This window comes from Electrophorus electricus, chromosome 17 (genome assembly GCF_041902795.1).
Source record: "Electrophorus electricus isolate QZ-2024a chromosome 17, ASM4190279v1, whole genome shotgun sequence".
Classification (NCBI taxonomy): Eukaryota; Metazoa; Chordata; class Actinopteri; order Gymnotiformes; family Gymnotidae; genus Electrophorus; species Electrophorus electricus.
In genome coordinates, this window is record NC_137513.1 from 11,982,409 (window position 1) to 12,004,641 (window position 22,233).

At 38.5% G+C, this 22,233-nt stretch overlaps 1 protein-coding gene across 1 annotated transcript; it reads right to left on the reverse strand.

Annotated features, from left to right (window-relative positions):
- Positions 1 to 10,424: 10,424 nt before the first annotated feature.
- otx5 (orthodenticle homolog 5) lies at positions 10,425 to 14,650 on the reverse strand. The gene is made up of 3 exons (XM_027022948.3): positions 14,463 to 14,650; positions 13,038 to 13,189; positions 10,425 to 12,934 (listed from the first exon to the last, which is right to left on the reverse strand). Exons 1-3 carry the CDS (start codon positions 14,557 to 14,559, stop codon positions 12,299 to 12,301), a joined length of 885 nt encoding a protein of 294 aa, XP_026878749.2. The 5' UTR covers positions 14,560 to 14,650; the 3' UTR covers positions 10,425 to 12,298.
- Positions 14,651 to 22,233: the final 7,583 nt, after the last annotated feature.

Sequence of the window (22,233 nt, forward strand, 5' to 3'; positions counted from 1 at the left end):
TCTTATCTGATTATTTCAATATTTATATAGGTAATCTATATAGATGATGACATTTTTGGGCTGTCACAGTATGTGAAAGGTCCCACCTACAGTCAAGCATATACTGTTATTAACTAAGTTTTTACAAAAATCTTTCACTGTCATATAAATTCGCAAGCACCTGTAACAGTGTGCGGTAAGGAGGTGGAAGCATGTGCGGAGAAGACCGAGATTTATTAGGGGCAAATCTAGAGTCATAGTCATTGAGCCAATACAGAGAGTATGTGGATACATGATAACAAAGACAAACAAAAATACACGAAGGCAAACAGGGGAAGCAGGCTATAACAGAGGCTAGGATAAACTCAGAGGCCAAGATAAACACAAAGGCACAGAGTACAAACTTAGCTAAGGGCTTTCAAAAAACATCTAGACTTACAATGAACAGCCAAGACACAGGGAACAAGACAGGGTTTAAATACATTACCTTAAGACTAGAAATGAGGAACAGGTGTGGAGAACCAAATGAGAGGTGGAGAAAATGAAACTACAGAACAGAACCAAAACAAATAATGATAAATGATAATGAGCTTCTTCTTACTCTACCCTCTTTCATGTGAACCAGTGATGGTGACTCAAGTCAGCGACTCGAACTCACATCTTACATATTTTGAAAGACTTATGTGCCTTTGCTTAACTGATTCATGACTGGCCTTGTGACATAAAACTCATGAAATTTAGGTATGGGGAAAAATATAACCGATCATTTGAATAAAATTTATTTTCATGTTTGCTTTTCAGGGAATCACAGAAATACAGTGGACACAGAGAAATAAAGTGTACAAGATCAAATATGAGCCAACAGTTTCTTTGCAAAAGATTCTTCTTATGGAACTTTTTATATGAATTTAATCAAAAATGCATGTTTCTACTTTATCTTGTGCAATTGTTCATCAGCATCTTTAATAAGTGTGTAGACCGGTAGGCTGGCCATACAGAAAGAGGGACACTTCTTCACATACCCATTCACAGCACCTGCCCTGGTCCCAGTCACCTGCCTATTAATGCTACTTACCTGTTCCTTATTTTCCCTGTCCTTAATTAAGCCCACAGGTTTCTTACATCGGTTCTGCACATTATCAGGTGACCACACTACCTACTGTGCTTCCTCATAGTGCAAGCCTGTGTCCTAACTATTTCTATTTCCTTTTTACTGCTGCGTTGCAGCCTGTTAGTTTGTATTGTTTGAATCACGGAGACTAAAGTCTCCTTTGTTTTAACCTAGCCTCTTGCTCCCTCTGTGCCGCCAGAGTCAAAAGTGTTTTTAATTAATTGCAGTTTAATTGTCTAATGACTAATGTGACTAACTGTATGATTTATGAGTGTATTTAAGGGAAAGATAACATGATTGAGACAGTAGTTTGCTTTTGCCAGTAAGAAAAGCATTTTGGAGTTTGGATTTGTGCTTAAGGTCTAGAAGAAATGGGATAGAATTTTAAAAATGCTTAATGGAACAAACTGAATTGTTCTGTGTTTTCACCCCTTCATCCGAATGCCTGATGAAGCACCACGCTTGGTGGAACCACTAACACAGCCATATAGATTAGTGCCCACTGCACATATCACACAATCCATTACATCAGAGGATTGAGGCCAATGCTGGATTAGAGCAATGACAAAGTGACAGTTTTATGAAAGTGAGGAAAATTATGGCAAGAGGGAAGGAGGAATGATGAAGGAACACGAAGTGGGAGAGCTATAAAGAAAAGAAACCAAGAGATAAAGTAAAGTGCAGCAGGAGAGAAATAATGAATGGATAAAAGGGAACCACTCTCTAGCATCTGCACTTTCACACATTTTCAGAAAGCATTATGACCAATTTTGTTTGCAGATCTAAAATGATAAAATATTCTATACATCATGTGGCTGAAATATATGATGAGGAATTTAAACAGTAATGTATGGCTATTTTGATATAATCTTCAAATTGTGATGTTTGCTCCTATTATTTGAGGCTATTAAAAGGCTATTGTTTCATTATTCTGTTCCTTACCTGTCTCTTATTAATTCACATTATTTATCCTGATCACTTCATTTTTAGGTGTCATGAGTAGTTCCTCCTGGGTTCCGTGTTCCGTGTTTTCCCTGTCTTGTGTTTTTTGTTTCCATTTCATGGTTTCGTTTTCTTCTCCCCTCATTTGATTTTCCACACCTGTCCCTCATTTCTAGTGTTAGATACTGGAGCCTTTCTGTCTTCAGGCACCCAACACAAGGTCTCTGCCTATTAGCCATGACATGGCGGCTTGACCGCGAGCTGGTCACCTGAGGTCATCTGCTCCCTCTTCTTGTCTCCTTTACCCCTCCCTTTCTCTTTCTCTCTCTCCCTGTCTCTCTTTAAGCACAGGAGTGGCTGTGGTACCTCTCTGAGGACATTTTGATAATGATTCCTTCTCCAAAGCCAGAAACATCACACCACATCGAGATTGATAAAGATATCTGGTCTATATTCTAAAAGGTCCACCTGAATGTTGAGTGGTATTGATCTTTTAATATTGATGTTACTGTATTATTTTTAAAATATAGTATTTAGGTTATGCATTTCTTATACCCCTGTGTTGGTTTGAATCCTTTAAGCAACTCTACTTTTAAAACTTATTTTCTTATTCTTCTACTATGGGTTTGATGCATGTTTAATGCACATTACTTGTGATAAAAATGTACTATTATTTACTTTTAATAAAAATAATGATGGTGAACAAAATTAGGCCTTATGCTATAGATTATTTTAGTAATCAAATGATTGATCGACAGTTGATTATTTGAGTAATTGGATAAGAAATACTTCTGCTTTATTAAAGAGCAATAAACCTTAATTTGATAAAGCAATAAGTGATTTTTAACAAAATTGTAGATGGCACACTCAGTGGGCCTCAACATTTGTTTGAAAGCAGAAACGGTTTTGAAAATGGTAGATTTCAGAACACAGAGCAATTTATTTCTTCCCCATAGATAGGTAAATCCAAAAATATAAAATTCAACATCTCTGCCAATAAACATGACAAGAAAAATTGTGCTCCAGCACAATTCACCATGACTGCAGTGATTTCATCTCACATAGCTAAACTAGCTGCGCTGCTAGATAGCCTTTCATAAAACCACAGCGGCATGACTGCATTAAGAGCACTCTGCTGTGTGAACCTCTCCTGTCTCTGCAGTAACAACCCACTTTTTATACCACCGCTTCATCTTTTCTTGCTTTTGTTAACATTCTTCTTCCCATTCTTCCACTTCTTTCACTTGTCAGATGAAGATACAAAATTGTGCTTTCATCCTTTTGCTGCTATCACTAGTACTAAAGTGTGGCTGGGTGCTTTGGGCAAATCAACTTCAGCATTAGAAGAGCTGAAGGGACAACAACCAGAAGACAGAAGACTAATACACCTGAACATTTTTCGTAACCGTTCAGATATTGTAATTATAATGTAAAATAAGAAATGATAAATGCATATAGTACTGTGCAAAGGTTTTAGGCAACACAAGTGTCACAGCATGGCCCCCTCCTCCTAGACGTCTCCCTGTATGTGTGTGTGTGTGTGTGTGTGTGTGTGTGTGTGTGGGGGGGGGGGGGGGGGTTCGTTTGCATGGCCAACAATGTAACAATGTAAAAATATATTGACTTTGGGCATACCAGCATGGCAGATTGGCCACTTCCATTTTTTTTCTCAGAGTGTGTTATTTTGTCAGATATTCATTTTATGGTTGACAACCAGCGTCAGGCCAACTGGCCAAAACATTGTTGGCCCAACATGATTTGCCAACATTTGTGTTTGGATATGTTTGTGAAATGGTAGAAAACTGATTTAGTTATTGCTTTTAAATACACTGTAAAACATAGCCCCATTAAGCTATATGAGCTTATTATTTTTTTCTCTTGAACTTCACATGTCATTACAAGTTTTGAATAATGATCTGAAGAGTATAGGTTTTCCAAGATCAAATTTACAGTAATCCATTGTCTTGACTATTTGTGAGTTTTGTCTGGGTTGTCAATGTTCATTTAACTCATGGCTGTAAGTTACACATTGAAAAAAATTAAAAGGGAGTAGCAGGGGCGATGCTGAGCAAATATTCATTTTTGAGCTAGACAGAATAATTAGTATAAAACTTACACCTAATCATCCTTATACAGTGGATAAGCAATAATATTCCAGGCTGAGCGTATTGCGGAAAGTTCAAGAAAGTAAGTTGAATCTCCGCTGAAAAACACGAAGCCGACGAGCTGAAATTATTTTTAATAGTGCTTTTGAATTTGTGCTGATAAAATCTAATGACGTTGCGCTATCTTGCGTGGTAAAAAGAAAAATTCAGCATATTAAATAGAATTACCGCAATTTTCCCTTGCTAATTTCTCAAAGCTTTGAATGATGGCTTTAGTAACTTAGTTTAATAATAACTTACACCACTGGGGTCCTAATCGGATATTATAGTTGTGTTCGTATTTAGATTATAAGTATCATTTATATAGCGCCTTTCTCATGCAAGGTCGCTTTACAGTTCTACAAAGATCATTAGCGCTAAGAGACAAAGACATAGCAATACAAAGAGTACAAAACAGCATAGAAAGTAGTGAGGAGGGTAGGTAGCCAGTAAGCAGCACCAAAAAAGTTAAACGTGCTCACTATATTTACAGTGTACGGAACTGGAGATGGACCGTCGTTATGGCATGGAGCGATAGCTAGCTAATTGTCCCAGCCATTAGCATTGGTGTTAGCATGCAGTTCTTCGTCCAACGGAAGTGAGGATACCCCGTCAATCCCGAGTAAGAAACGTTAGCTAGTTATATAAATTATAAGTGCGTACGACGTTACAGTGGTGAACACTCAACAGTGCTTAATTAATCCTGTGTTATTCTGTGCCTTAGGATGCACATTGTGAGGGTCTGATTTGGTTTTATTTCTATTTTAGGAGGTAAATGCAGGGTACATGGAGATAGAGATGCTGTCAGATAGCTCCGCTTTTCTGCTCTGTAATCAGCAGGTTACACACACCCGAAATATGGCTACAGATAGACGGTTCACTCTGAGGAGTTTTTCCACTGAAAAAAATAGCATATTTTAGTCTAGATTTGACAATCATCCGATGCGTTTTAGATGTAAAAAAATGATGGGAAAGGAAAACTGATTAATTATTGATGTTATGAGATTGAGAATCTTTAATATATGTCTACTTATTTCAGTTTTCTGTTCCACCTTAAATGGTGCGGTGCTGCGTTTACATGGAGGCACTGACTCATAAACTGACCGTTTAGGAAATCTGTTTCGATGAACCGAACTGAACTTCCCTTCACAAATGTATTTCACCAAGACCAGAATAGAATCAGTTCACTGTCCCATTGAACAAAAACAATTTAATAAATTCTCTCAATTTGGAAGGTCAGACTTTGGCTTATATAGCATTTTGTTAGTATTAGTATTTATTAGTATTTATTTTCTGACATATAATTGTCCACTAATTTTTATAATCCAACACCTGATTTTTAAAATGTAATTTGATGTTATTACCCTTTGTAGATAAGGATAATAACTTGAATAGAGTTTTCAGTGGTAAGACACTTAAAATGTCTTAATTTTTTTTCCTTGATAGATTTCTTCAGGCATGTCCCTTTCATGAAGTGGAATTTTAAGTTTTGTGCCTTCTCCACTAATGGTTAAGGAAGGACACTATAGCACTACAAAGGGCGTCTTGGGCATTATCGAAGGTGTTCAGGCCTCATCGGTATTCATAAAGACTGTTTGAAATCATTTCAAACCCAAGCAGAACTTAACAATCATCTGAAAGAACATGCAAAAGAAGCTTATTAAACTCTAGCCAAATTATCCTGTGATTTGTGTAATTTCTCAAAGCCAAGTAACATTAACAAATACTTTACTCATCTGAAGAATCACTGGAGAAACAGAGGTTGGTAAATGTCCCTTTGCAGGTTGCTCTCCCAGTTTAGTGTGCTGTCCACATTTACTGCTCATAAAATACACAATCATAATTTTCCTCCTTAGAAAAGACTGAGTCTACCTGAAAATGGAAAGGCCATCAAGCATCAATCACTTGGGAACTTTGTTTCTTCACATGTAAGCACTTTTGCAAGTATCAAATTCTGGAATACAGGATGTAATTGATTAATTATTTGATATCAGAGAATTTGCCCATCAGAATATTAAGACTGTCATAGACAAAGATTTGAAAGACAACAATTGCAAAGCTGATCCCTCTCTAGCAGCATTGACTGAACAATTACAAACTTTTAACCTCTTCAAATTCCTCGCAAGGCAGAGCCCTCTTGGCACAGAGCGCAAAAGACGATAATTTTATAGAAAGTATTTTACTGTTATTGAACCAGTTGAGTTAAATGCACAAGAAAAAAATCATGCTTTTGTTTATGTCCCTATTTTAGATGTGCTCAGAAAACTGTTGTATAGAAATTAGATACAGGGCCTTGAAAAAGTATTCATACCCCTTGAACTTTTCCACATTTTTTTATGTTACACTTACAATAAATGTATCTTAAATGTATCTTATTGGGATTTTATGTGATAAACGAACACAAGGTAACAAGCAATTGTGAAGTAAAAAGAAGATGATACATGGTTTTCAAATTTTTGAATAAATAAAAATATGGAAAGTGTAGCATGCATTTGTATTCAGCCCCCCTGACTCAATACTTTGTGGGATCACCTTTCACTGCAAGTCTTTTGAGGTATGTCTCTACCAGCTTTGCACATCTACAGGCTAAAAACATTGCCCATTCTTCTTTGCAAAATGGCTTAAGCTCAGTCAGATTGCATAGAGAGCATCTGTGAACAGTAATTTTCAAGTCTTGCCACAGATTTTCAATGGAATTTAGGTCTGGACTTTGACTGGGCTATTCTAACACATGAATGTCCTTTGATCTAAACCATTCCATTGTAGCTCTGGCTGTATGTTTAGGGTCGTTGTACTGCTGGAAGGTGAATCTCTGCTCCTATCTCAAGTCTTTTGCAGCCTCTAACAGGTTTTCCTCCAGGATTGCCCTGTATTTAGCTCCATCCATCTTCCCATCAATTCTGACCAGCTTTCCTGTCCCTGCTGAAGAAAAGCATCCCCACAGCATGATGCTGCCATCACCATGTTTAAAGGTGGGGATGGTGTATTTAGGGTGATGTTCAGTGTTAATTTTCTGCCACACATAGCATTTTGCATTTAGGCCAAAAGTTCAACTTTGGTTTCATCTGACCAGATCATCTTAATCCACATGTTTGCTGTGTCCGCTACATGGCTTGTGGCAAACTGCAAATGAGGCTTCTTATGGTTTGCTTTTAAAATTGCCTTTCTTCTTGCCACTCTTCCATAAAGGCCAGATTGTCTGGAGTACACGGCTAATAGTTGTCCTGTGGACAGATTGTCCCACATGAGCTGTGGATCTCTGCAGCTCCTCCAGAATGACCATGGGCCTCTTGGCTGCTTCTCTAAGTAGTGCTCTCCTTGCCTGGGCTGTCAGTTTAGGTGGACAGCCATGTCTTATTAGGTTTGAAGTTGTGCCATACTCCTTCAATCTTCGGATGATGGATTGAACAGTGCTTCGTGAGATGTTCATAACTTGGAATATTTTTTATAGTCTAACCCTGCTTTACATTTTTCCACAACTTTATCCCTGACCTGTCTGGTGTGTTCCTTGGTTTTCATGATGCTGTTTGATCTCTAATGTTCTCTAACAAACCTCTGAGGTCTTCACAAAACAGCTGTAGTTATACTGAGAATAAATTACACACAGGTGGACTCTATTTGCTAAATTGGTGAGCTTTGAAGGCAATTGGTCACACTGGATGTTATTTAGAGGTATCAGAGTACAGGGGGCTGAATACAAATGCATGCCACACTTTCCAGATTTTTATTTATTAAAATCTGAAAACCATGTATCATTTTCTTTTCACTTCACAATTACTTGCTACTTTGTGTTCATTTATCACATAAAATACATTTAAGTTTGTAGGTGTAACATGAAAAAATGTGGAAAAGTTCAAGGGGTATGAATACTTTTTCAAGGCCCTGTAAATAAGACACTCAACAAGATGCATCTAGTCAGCAAGATGGCCATTAAGATGGTCAAGATGGTCATTACTATTCGGTTAAAGATGGAGAATACTTTAAAGGGAAACAAAATTCTCTCAGAGGAAGTAGGCATAGCTCTTGGACTATGTATTGAAGATTTTGAACTTTGTAAGCCATTAGGTACTTCAAAAAAGAAGCACAAAGTTTGTGCTATATATTAGTTGCTTGCCAATTTACCCATAAGTCGATCAACATTATCATCAATTTATCTAGCTGTGTTGTGCAAAACTGTACATATAAAAGAATATGGCTTGAAATGGAAAATTTTGAGTTAATCAACCACCTGAACAGTTTGTGCAGTAAGTTAAGATGTTACAGGTGCTTCCTCTTGTCTCTCTGACCCCGACCTTGCCCACTATCTGACCAACCCAGGTTCTGGATGCTGGTGCTGGGAAAATAGGTGCAGCAGGACAAAACAACTCTTAGTAGCGAGTTGTTCCTTTTTCTCACTGCTTTGGATGAACAGTCTAAAGATGGGCTGAGAAAGGGGGCGGGGAGTCGCCTTCTCCCTTACAGACGCATAATGGAAGGAGTATGGTATGGCCACAATGGTAAGTCCTGTCTGCCAAAGAAAATGTTCCTGTACTATGCTAAATTGATTTTTGTCTTCCCAGTTCTTATTCGTCTAGTTTATTCTGCTCTCCTGTACACGGTACGTTATCACGATGCTTTCGTTTACTTTGGCGATAATGGATCATGAACGCAGTCTCACTCTCTCCCTTACAGGTGTTTGTGTGTGTGTGAGAGATGCTGTCTGGCTGAGTCTTAGAATAAACCTTTTTTTTTTTTTTTACCCTTGCCTCTGAGTTATTTCATAGCACTGCAATTGCATTATATTTTTTGAGCCCCTGATTAGGTATCTTGAGTTCCTTGAGAGAGAAGGTGAATATTGTGCCAATATTCAGCAGTATAATAGAAGTTGGGTTTTTACTTTGAGAACACCAGAATTTTGAAGCTGTTTATGTGCTTAATCAAGGTGATGTGACTTGTGTTGATGGAGTGAAGGACTGTCCTTTAAACAGGCTGGCTCACTTCCATGCTACAGGATTTCTACCTGGTTTTCATGAAAGAATTGTACCTGTGGAACTCTGCCTATGCCTCTTGGATCTGATTTCTAAAAAGTATTTTACATTGAATTACCTTAATTGTAGAATAACACTTCCCTTTCCATGCTGTGACACAATGAATGGACAATACAAACCAACTTGGAACCATAGGTGCAATGGACATGAGAACTGAGCACTTCTGAAATTTCTTCCACTGTAGCTAGCTAACATTCCAGAATGTGGAAAGGCTTGGCATATAATCCTTGAGAAGTCATTGAGTTGTTATGCAGCCCTTCAATCACAACAGAAACCCTGTGCTACCTCCATGCCAAAATTTCTGACCACTGATAGCTGCTTTTAGAAGTGCTTCCTTGTATTAAATTGCACCCTAAACATCATTATTTGAAACATTACCCTATGCTGATCAAAACATTTGGTCCCCCACGAGAAATTTGGACCATAAGGTTTGAGGCAAAATACTTTAAAAAGGTGATACATGATTCTGGTAACTTCAAAAATATTATGCACACTTTGGCCACAAGACATTAGGGCTATGATCTGGGGTTGCTGCAGTTGGTCAGGTCTAGGTTCAGCAATGTTATGTGCCCAAAGAATGAGGTCAGCTGACTACCTGAATATACTGAACGACCAGATTATTCCATCAATGGATGTTTTCTTCACAGGCATATTCCAAGATGACAATACCAGGATTCATTGGGCTCAAATTGTGAAAGAGTGGTTCAGGGAGCATGAGACATAATTTTCACACATGAATTGGCCACCACAGAGACCAGACCTGAACCCCATTGAGAATCTTTGGGATGTGCTGGAGAAGGCTTTGCGCAGTGTTGCAAATCTCCCATCAATACAAGATCTTGGGCGAAAAATTAATGCAACTCTGGACAGAAATAAATGTTGTGACATTGCAGAAGCTTGTGGAAACGATGCCATAGCAAATGCGTGCCATAATCAAAGCTAAAGGCGGGCCAACGAAATATGAGTGTGACCTTTTTTTTGGCCAGGCAGTGTATGTTTATTTGACAAAATAAAATACGTTCTCTGAAATGTGAAGTAGGGAGTTGTTTTAACACATTGTTTCAAGTTGAAACCACTAATGATTATTAGTTAAATAGCTTTTTGAGTTGAAATGAAGGTTGCCATCAAGTTAGGTTTATTTACATTTTTAAGGCAGCAGGTGACCTTGAGTTCTAAGTTTAATCAATGCTAAATGCTGCTAAAATTGAGGCCTACAATCAATTTCCAGGCCATTTTTTCCATTTATTTTTGCTTTTAGTATCTGCAAACAAGGTTTAAAAGACAGGTCCTTGTAGGAGCAATCAGTAGCATGTAAGGAAATGATGGGTGGGCAGAAAAATACAGGTTAGCAAGCTATCTGCAGTCTAAAACCCTGAGACTGAAATCCTCCCACCCAAAAACCAGTAAAATAAAAGAATAAAATGTTTTCTGTTTTCTAGAAATCATGAAATTCTGAATAATTTGTGACTACCTGTATCATTTTAACTCATTTTTTATTTTTGCGAGAAAAAACCACTACCCACAGATTGTATATCCATATCAATATTGGTAGTTACTATAGATGATGGTAATGATAATGTTACTAATAATGCAAAGTAAATTACCACAATTTTACTTCAATGAACTAGGCTTAGAGAAATACTACAGTCTACAAATGGACCAGAAAACACAATAATTTAAAACAGCAGGCCTATGAGCCTTTGTTATATGATTTATATTTTGGTTATTGAAGAAACTTTTAATTTATTATAGCTCTCGTCCAAAGAGTTGATTAACTTCCTTTTGTTAGCAGTTAAAATAACAAATTTGGTCTAGTTGACTGGGTTTCAGGTAAATGGCTACCATGAAGCCTTTGAATGAATAAATTTGTTTGTGTATCAAATGTGTTCTACTAATAAGCCCTAGGCAGTTGTCTCCCCGCGCTACCTGGTTTAACCGAAACACTTGTACTGTTGCCCAGCATCTGCTTTTCTGTCAGTGCAAATGGCAGGATTAACTTGCATGAAACTCTGATGATTCCCTTTCCGAATTTATTAAATCGCTTTTTATAGCATATCAGTTTCCAGCACCAGTGTCTTGTTAAGTAATTCAGTATATCTTAATGGTACTATATGTAAACAAAACTCACAAGAATCTAGAATGCTTTGGGTTATTTGCTCTGGAAAAGGCCACCCTCTACATTCTTCTGTTGAATTCATCTCAATATTTCTTTGCTTTTCTGTACATCTTCACACTGATTTATTCTTCTCCTCTCATATCCTCAGCACAAAGGTCCCCCAAAGGCCTCTGCATTTTGGATTTGATCTCAGAATCATTTTATTTGGCCACAGCAGATTCTGAAATAAGTACTAGTAAAAACAAAGAGAACATTTTCCATGTACTACAGACTATAGTGTGTCAAATCTGGCGTAGGCCTATATAAAAATACAAAACCAAAAATTCAAAAACAAACAGACAAAAAAAGCACTCAAAACAAACTGATATGGTTGACCCATAGGTCTCTTTTGCTGAATAATGTGGCTGAAGGCATTGGCTGTTACCTCTCACATATTATATAGGCCAGAATTTCAAAATCCTCATGGGCCAGGCAGGTTTTCACCTTTTCCTCTTAGAATATAACCAACAGATACCCTATTGCTTGGTCTCCGCTCAGTCTTCACATTGATTGTCATTACTAGATGTTCATAGCACTAAACTAAATTAACAATATAACACAGGCTACATTTTTGTAAGATGACAACGAAACAAGACTAAGATGTTAAGCAGTTTCAAGAAAAATGAAAAGAATAAGAAGCAGTTATTTTCATGAAATTTTCACTAGACTATTCATAATACAATACTCGAACTTCATCTAAAATGTACTGATCACAATATTTATATTAATTATAGCTTTGCTTGTCTGACACCAAATTGATTTAGTGGTTATATTTTTAGATTTACATGTTGTACATTTATAATATATTTTATATTTTTTAGTCTTCTTTAAAATAATATCCAGTGCAATAATCCATCGTTCATGCTCAGAAAAAAAGAAAAGAAAATCAGACATTAAATACATGGTGTCAAATAATTCCCTCCTCAGTCGCCCCGTTTTACTACAAGACTTGGAATTTCCATGAATTCTGATCTTTGTAGTCCAGGCAATCTGAGGCGTTAAAGCTGAGTTTCCAGGATGTTTGGTCCTTGTAATCCAAATAGTCGACGGCCCCAAAGCCAAGTGACGCCGCGGTATAGCCCTGGGAGGACAAAGATGCCGGCGATTGGCTAAAAGATCCTCCCAGGGGTGAAGCAGCGATTGGGCTGAGAGCACCCCCATTGGCGGACAGCTGCGGATGCATGGGAGAAAGGTATGAGCTGCAGTCTAGTCCAGTTAAGTATGAGGAGCAGCTCGCATAGCCCTGGGTGTAGGCTGGCGCCTGCGTGTATGTCATTGGGTAGGCAGTGGTTCGTTGCATGCATGAGGTGGTCGAGACAGACAGGGGGTCCGGCAGAGATGAGATAGAGGCTGGACTCCAAATAGAGACGGTAGCGCTGGCACTGCTGGAAATTGGAGTAACTGCCGTCCCTCGAACAGGTGGAGCTGGACTATAAGGCATGTTGGTGTTGGAGCTGGGTTCGGAAGCGATCTCTCTGGCGGGAGAGCCTTTCTTTTTCGACAGGCGGGGCTTTAATTGCCCGCTACTCTGTTGCTGCTGTTGACGGCACTTAGCGCGACGGTTTTTAAACCACACCTATAGTAGACAACAGGTCAGACAAAGTTTTATCCATTCGTAGATTTCAGTCGTTTGATTTCGATTTTTTAAAAAATATTATGTTACCGTACCAAAACCTTACCTGAACTCTTGACTCTGGGAGACTGATTTTTAGCGCGACCTCCTCGCGCATGAAAATATCAGGATATCGCGTTTTAGCAAACAGCGCTTCCAGGATGTCAAGCTGTGCGCGAGTGAAAGTTGTTCTCTCACGGCGCTGTTTTCTGGGAGTGTCTGGAAATGAGGTGTAGACATTAGACCTGCTGAGAGATGCTTCAATATTATTTTGTACAGTGTTCTTGAATTCGATATTTAATTAAGTCAAAATATCTATATTCTATAAACAACTGTTTTGGTTTATACTTTCGGCCGCTTCGCTGAAACAGTAACAATCAGGAATTTACAATTATAGCCCAATTATCTGTTTAGATGGTTTCATTTTTTCCCCTCAAAGGCAAAACAACAAATTTCTGCTTTTAAATAACAAGTTTGTAGAATGCCATTTATTTTATTAGGTCATCGCCCAGTATGAGAAAAAAAAAAAACACGGTGCAAGTTAAAGTTATTCTAAACCTTTGCGCGTTTACTAGGATATACACAAAACGAATTATAAGGTGGCTGTACCATCTTGAAAAACGAGTGTACGCTGTGGTAAACATGCTTTGATTGGATAAATAGAGCACGGCAAATAATCCTTATCCAACAAATCTTACTATTATTGAGACTAATATACACAGTTTGTCTAACACTAGTGAAGATGTTTAGGTTTTGTCGGGTGTAAAGGCAACCTGTGGTACACAGTGTAATTAAACTTCAAACCGTTATTCAGCAGAATTTGGATATACGCTTAGTGGGAATAGTGGGAATGTCCGGAAACCAACTTTGACACGATTTTTGTTGTACTGAGTAAAAGTGTAAAACAGCACCTAAATTATTTAGTGAAAAGATAAGCGCATCATTTGATTTTTTTTTGTTTTGTTAAATTATTATTATGGCTCATAGAGTTTAGTAGTCGCAATGGCATTTATTGTTGGTTGAGCGTCTACATTTCTGCCATCAAGAGTATCTCAATTGTTTTGGCTTACTTTTGTTATGTTAAAGTATTTTTGTTCCAGTTAACCTATTATTGCAACTTATTATACTGAAGCTACACCCACAATTCACAAATTTTACAAACGGGAAAAATAATTTCCCCTTAAAATGACACCTTGTCGCATTATCTCCTGCAGCGTAGTAGACAGGCTTTTCATTGATGCTCTTCTACGTTGTACTTCTAACTGATGGCTTTTCCGATTATTACGGGAGGTTGTAATTTTTAGATTTGCATACACTATTATTTCTCAATAGCTACATTCATTATATGCATGTGAAGCATACATAAATATGGTTCCTGTCGCCTCTGTCTCACTGTTTCTCTATTTTTGTCAGTTAAATGCGTCTAAATTCTATAACACAGGGAATCGTTTGTTTTAATAAACCTATAAAATCAAAATGTAAAACCACTTACTTTGATATCCGACGGCTGAGTGGAGGAGGTCCATACTCGAGCCAGAGAGCGTTAACCCGTTCACGGCGAAATGAGGCTGCTTAATGTAAGACATCATCCGTACGCGGCCTTTAAGCGCTCTCTCTCTCTCTCTCTCTCTCTCTCTCTCTCTCTCTCTCTCTCTCTCTCTCTCTCTCTCTCTCTCTCTCTCTCTCTCTCTCTCTCTAAAAAATCACACAAACAAAGTGGCTTCTGTCTTTCTATGCTTCTCTGTTCCTTTCTTCACTTTATTTTAACTATCGATTTTTGGTGGTTCCTGGTAGTTCGACAGTTTTCAAAATCCCTTTTCAAACAGATTCGACGCTTGTGCTCTGGAACAACTTTTGACTCGATTTTCTTTTCAGTTCGTTTGACGCACATCAAGTCTAGTATTCTTAACTACACTGTCCACAGTGCACATTTATTTTGTTTTATCCTAAACGTCCCTACCGAGAAACTGTGCATACCGTATATTGTCCAGGCCGTTCAGTGCTCCTTTAAAACAAGTGCCACGCACTACGCGCGACTGATTTGGTCTTGCTGCGGCTGTCCTTTCAGAGTAAAGACCCGCGCAGTTGTGAAATGTTAATGAGTTGGAGATAGTGCTGAAGACTGAGCGCACCAGCGAAAAGATCGGCTAATTAGAGACGAATTCTGTACAGTGTACAGACTCACCCCCCCCCCCCCCCCCCAAGAATTTCATGGGCCTATTGGCCTTGAATAATTTGCCATTATTTAAATGTTTCTAGAATCAATCACCAGCATGGACAATTCGTCTATTAATAGTCCCGTTTCTCTAAAACTTCTATAGATGGGAAACAGACGTATTCGCAGTAAAATATAAGTTTATCTTTTCAGCTTGAAATGAACTATGAAAAGCCGCGTTGTTCTGTCTAAGCTTTAGGTCTGTCCCCTGCTTCTTTCGACCACAACTTTCCTAATAACAACAACAACAACAACAACAACAACAACATTATTATTATTATTATTATTATTATTATTATTATTATTATTATTATTATTATTATTATTCCTTAACAAACTTGTTACGTTTCGAAAACAAATGGCATTTCTGCTTACAAAACTTTACTTTTAATAGTATAAATTAGTATCAGTTTATGTTCTTGTCCACGAGATCAGTTAGCGCGTCTGTTAGCTATGAAAAGTTAATTCGGCTTGATAGTTAAAAACTATTATAAACGATTTATTTACACTTACTACAATCATAAGTTTACCATACTTTTTCATGCAAACTTAAAAAAAACAAAAACGAAAATAAAAGGAACTATTATGAAAACCAACAAAACCTCTATAAATCATATTCAGACCGCTCTGCGTGGACTTGTGTTTTACTCTGGTGGAATGGACTTTTGAAATAACATTTAATTATAACATGCAAATGTTATTTCAAGGCTTCGTTAAAAAGTCCACTAAAAGGACATAATGTCCAAAATGTTAAATGCATTGTATTTTGAGTTTACCTGATTGCTTCCTATACCCTAACCTCCAGACAGTTTCAGCGCGTCCAAGGCCGTCTCTCTGCCCTTAATTTAATCGGATTTCTTATAGTTTAAATTCAGTAGAGGCACTACAGCCTAAACTGTACAAGAGGTTTATCTGAATCTCTAAAATCAAAGAGGAGATATAAAGATAGGGAGAATATACCTCAGTGTAGATGAACATTTTAAAACTCAAATCTTTGAATCGTCTTTCGGTGGAGTCTGTCGACCCAACTGCAATTTACAGGTAGGCTGTGGTTCGACATTGTCTTTGAATAGTAGAAAGTTAGAAGTAACATTTTTGTCGATGGATTTGAAAGAAATTGGAATACACTAGTCTAATCGCCGGAAGGCAGAGGAGATTTGTTAGCTCGAAAACTTAAAACTCTGTTGCGTACTTAGAGACGTTAATTGTGTGGTATCAGGTGAGCTCACACATACTGTTTAATGCTGCAGTAAACTAATTTATATTACAATATTGCAGTCTAAACATTCTAATTGTACATAAATAAATTATTTTTCCCATTTTAATTTTGGTAATTTGTTAGAAATCTATTATTAAGTTTTTGGTATTTGTCTTAAGCCATATATACTATTTAGCTATATAGTCAATGGAAAATCAGTAGAACTATGCAAATACGTATTTTTGTTCCTCAGCATACGCCGATTTTGTTTGTTACGCCTGATACGTATGTACTATATATATATATATATATATATATATATATATATATATATATATATATATATATATATATATATATATATATATATATATATATATATAGTATTATTTTGTTATAAAGATAATTGTTGGTTATAACAGAATTAGTCTTAAATCCTTTACTTGTGTAAGAGATCCATTATCGTACAATCTTGGTCTTTTTAAGCAGGGCCCACGATTTAAAGCAAAAACGACTATTGTTGGCCTACAAACTTCCCTTTCTGTAGCTTGTAAATGCTTATGTAGACCCGCAAGTCTTGGTGTTTAACATGGATATTCAATACAACATAGTATTTAAATTTGAAGGATTCGCAGATTTTGAATTAATGCATACAATGACACAAATTCTGTATGTGTATCTATATGTTTTATAAATATTATTACTAGCATTATGTATGTATGCACGTATGTCTGTATTTATCCATCTGTCCGTGTTTTTTTATTTGTGTGATTGTCCTTTGGGAAATAAAAAAAAAGTAAAAAACGTGGCAGTAGGACCCAGTAGAGATCGAAATTAAGGACACAGCCACGAAAGAGGCTTATTGTTTATAATCTGAGCAGACAGCCCCGCGCCCCGACACACACACACACACACACACACACACACACACACACACACACACACACACACACAGAGAGACAGACAGAGTACAACAAACTTGCATAGCTATATTTGAGTTCATAATTACTTTTACCTTGCAGTCTTTTCACATTTGTACTGGATTTTGAGTTTCAAAGAGAATGAAAACTGGACATCTGTTGGTTTTGGTCACTCACAATAGACAGTCAAACCATAAAGATTATCAGCATCTCATCAGAGTCCATCTTGAGGTTATATTGCAGATATATGATATATAATAAGACCTGGAAGGAAAAAGGCAACAAGTTCAAGTTCAAGTTCAAGTTCGGTTTATTCGTCACATACATAGTCATACACAGTATAACACGCAGTGAAATGGTGGATCAAGATCAAGAATGCGTCATATAGTGAGCTACAATTCTGGCATTATGTACTGTCATAGTGCTACAGATGGCTTGGTCAGTTTTAATTACACAGTCTTACTGGCATACAGAACAGCAAATGCATGCGCGTGCGCACACACACACACACACACACACACACACACACACACACACACACACACACACACACATTTCAGCCAATTTATCATATGCTTTTTTTTAATGATATGCTTTTTATAAACAATAAGTTTCTTACCTTGAGATAAAGAGAAGATTTGTACTCAGATTAATAGCAATGGATAGGACAGACAGAGCAGAAATCAATCATGTGGAGAGAGAGAAAGAGAAATGAAAAAGCCAAATCATAAACTTTTAGATGCACTTTGTACACTTTGTCCACGAGAGCGTGTGGGTTCTCTTATACAGTGAATAAAACCAATTGATTCTAGTATAGAATATAAAGGCTGATCTCAAAGGGTCTTGGGCACTATCAGAGTGAATGTTGAAATCACCAACAATAATCTCTCTTTCTAAGTCAAATGTTAGAGAGGAAATCTGCAAAGTCATTAATTAATCCTGAATGGGGTCCAGTAAAAAGTCTTAAATGACGAACACAGGGGTCAGCTCAGAACAAGGTGAGGAAAAGGCTACCTTGCTCTTTATAAGAGAAACTCCCCTATTTCATTTGCTAGGTGGTATGAGAAAGTTCTTGAGGGTCAAGTCTATGGATTCCTTTAGACATACTAACTTCACTGATATTGGCTTGGCATTCACAAACAACTCTAAAAGCATTCCACACTGTATCTTCACAGGTTACATCCACACTGCTAATAAAGAACTAGAAAGCTGATGCCATAGTAAAAGGTGAAAGGTAAAGGTGAAAAGTAAAAAAGTGAAAGGCAAGGCCACTAAAGGGCCAGTTTCGCATTATTAATATATCCAATTTTACTACTGTAACATTGAGAAGTTAAAGCAGGATGCCGGGACGAGTCACAAAAAATTGAAACATACATTTATTCTGACACGACACAACACAACGAAGACATAGCATGCAGCTTATCATGGTTATGCTCCATACAATGTGTCCATGCGCCTGTAGACACACACAAAAGGCATGAGTATACAACAAATAGACGCACCTGTAGACACATACATAAGGCACTTAGACACAGCACCCACAGAAAACTCCTGGGGCATGTCCTTGGCCCTACTGGACATACAGAGGGGCATGTTCGCCCCGGATCCAGACATGCTACTACATTCTTCCTGTTGCCAACCACCCAAGGAGAGCCCCAGAGGTAGTCCACCTCCTGGGCTTTGGGCAGACCTGTCCAGTATTCCTGGCCTTTGCTTGGAAAAGGGATAACACGAGCTATATCCTCGCCAACCAGACACCTCGCCAGCTCCACCAAACCAACTACACTGCGGTCCCCCTGGAGCCACTCGGCTCTCAGTGGTCCTAGCTTGGTAGTCCAAGGCCCCCCACACAAGAAATTCCAGGGGATGTTCCCTTCCTTCTCCAGAATGGCCGCAAATGCCAGTCATCCATGAGTATGAGACATGAGTATGAGACAGGCATGGACTCTGCCATTCTTCCTCATACTGGGAGGTCTAACATAAAGCCTGCTTTATGTTGGGTGGGCACCACGCTTTGCTGTTTGAAATATGTGTTTGTGTGTATGTATACATGGCAGCATGGGGTACGCAGTCCTGGGATGGATGGGGGTTCAGTCATGGACTGCTCCTTTGCTAACTATTCACGTGGTTCGGTCCGCTGTGTGCAGTGGGAAGTCATTGTATTTGTCTTGTTTGTAGCCACTCCATCCTTACTAGCACACACCTGCACATGGTTTAGTGTTGTTTGTCTATATGCATTTAAACCCCTCTTGGTGTGTGCACTGTTTTTGGTTATTGATCATGTTAGTGTTCACATTGCTCACGTTGCCTTTATTAATGTTCACATCGTTAATGTTATTCGTATGTGTATTCATGTTTATGTTATGTGAGTGCCTTTGTCGCCCGTGTTATTTAGCAAATGTTTGTCTCCGTCAAGGGAGTCTGTACATCCTGCTCCTTGCCCTGTGGCACTCGGGCCATTACAAATACATCATTACATTATTTCTCACAGGGATGATGACATGCCATGCAGACATTTGTTGCCAAGGGAACTTTTAAAAGGGATGTGGCAAAAAGGTCTACAGTTGGTCATTTAAACAGGACACTTAATTACTTATTTGTTGCTGCCTGTTAATGTGCTGCTGTCTAAGCAGCATCTGTAACAGTCATTTTTAAAATGGCTTAAATAAATTCCAACTAATCTGATGTTAATCAGAAAAATATCAGTGTCAAACTTGGATAACTAGGTAGCTAGTTAATTTTGAGATCATTAGCTAGTTTGTACACAAACTGCAATTATATGTTCTTTATTATACATCAATGATTACTTGATTCTACACATACATAAGAGGTTAATTTCTTTGATCATAACTTAATTTTGTCTATGTGGCATGCAAAAAAGTAATAGATGGCTATAAAATGAAGATGGTTTGGCAGGCGATGATCTTATTTTAGACACTAGCCATTGGGTGATGTAACCCCATCTAGAGCTGTAACAGTGTGAAATGATAATTAATGGAGAAATAAATTAAATTGACAGAGATAATAAGGTGAGAAATGTATCCATGTATAGTAAGTATTACATGTATATGTAAAACTTGTAAGGCTTCAGAAGTGGCCCTGTGCAAAAAAAGAAAACCCACACTAAAGAAACAAGGCATCTACATACCCTACAAAATGAATATACAATTCTACACATACTAACTGACAAACATGAACAGAACCCCAGCCCCAAAATAAACAACCTCTGATCTAAACCAACTAACAAAGAAACATACTAACAGTTCTAGAATCGTAAGGCTAATCAACTCAAATTTAGCAAATTCATATATATATATATATTCATTCCCCACTGACTCTCCAGGCTCTCCGGTCTTTTTCATTCAAGCTTGAGTCCTGCATAGTATCTTAGCTTTTCCCAGGACTGCTCTCTTCTGGGCCGAGGTCTTGGATGCTGTTCCTGGTATCTGTTGGAGCCATTTTACCAGTTTGGGGGTTACATCCCCTAATGCTGCAATTATCATGGGAACCGCAGTTGCGCTCACCCCCCACATCTTTTCTATATCTTCCTTCAACCCTTGGTATTTCTGAAGCTTCTCATGTTCTTTTTCTTAATGTTGCTATCACTCAGGATTGCCACACCTATCACTATGGCCATCTTCTACTGTTTGTCCACCACTACTATGTCTGGTTGATTAACCATTACTATCCTGTCTGCCTGTATCTGGTCCCACAGGGTCTTAGCATGGTTATTTCCCACTACCTTTAGGAGTGTAAGAGTGGACAAACTCATATATGGCAAAAGGCAAGGCAAAATATTATAACAATGCTGGACATGTACAAAGGCTACTGGCAAGTTCTATTGTGCTAATCAGCAAAAAGAGGTTTTCCAAGTGCCAAGTGTACTATACCAATTCACAGTGATCCCCTTCAGACTGCATGGAGCTGCTTTCATGTTCCAGTGGCTCATGGATGACAAAGACCAATGAATGAACAGGACTTTATATATACACAAACACTGACCCCCGAAGGAGTCCAGGAGCCAAGACAAAGAAAAAAAAGGGGGAAGAAGCAGCATTGCTGCTCCAAACCAACCCATAAATGAAAATCCTCCATTCTGTAGGGCACACTCTCTGCCATCACATCAGGGGAGAGTATCTCTGGAGGATTTTGGGGGGCTGTGGTCCAGGGTTGGATTCTGCAGAGTCCTACCTACCGTCACTGGACTACTGGGACTGGTACAATCATGAATACCAGCATCCAAGGTCAGACTCTGCCTGGTTCTACTATCCCCCCAGGGACTACCAGGAGCGTTATGAGGGTTACGACAGGAGTGAGGAATATGATGTCATCAGCCTCAGGTCAGGAACAGAATTCGACCACTTGGGGGATCCACCAATGGAGGTGGAGGACACCCACCAAGAGGATCCTCCCTTGGATTCATAGATCGGGGCAGCGGAAAGTGATGAGCCTTCAGCACCTAAAGCTCTACCCAAGGCCAGCCACTCTAGAGCCAGCAAGCTGCCCTATGTTACTTTCAAAGAGGTACACTCAGAGGACGCTCCCTCACCTAAGGCACGCAGCCTTAGAGCCTGTGTGCCTACTCATGCACGTCGATGAAAAAAATGGAGTCGTCCAGCGGTTCCCCCTGGACATGTCAGACTTCGTCTCAGTTGAAGGCTGGGACTGGCTGGGGCTCCTCTCAACCTCCCCAGACTCTTTTCCCCTCAAAATTGTGCTTTCTTATGTACCTGTGCCTATCACCGTCCATGTTCCCATTACTGTTACCATGCTAGTCCTTTTATGTCCTCTTATTTTCTCCCTTTATGTCTGTTCCCCTTCCTGTTAGTGTGCCTGTCTGTCTGTCATCGTTTTAGTCCCTGTCTTCCTTCCCTCTGTCCTGCTCATGCTGGTCCTTGTCGGTTCACTCCGTCCTCCAGCCTCACCGCTT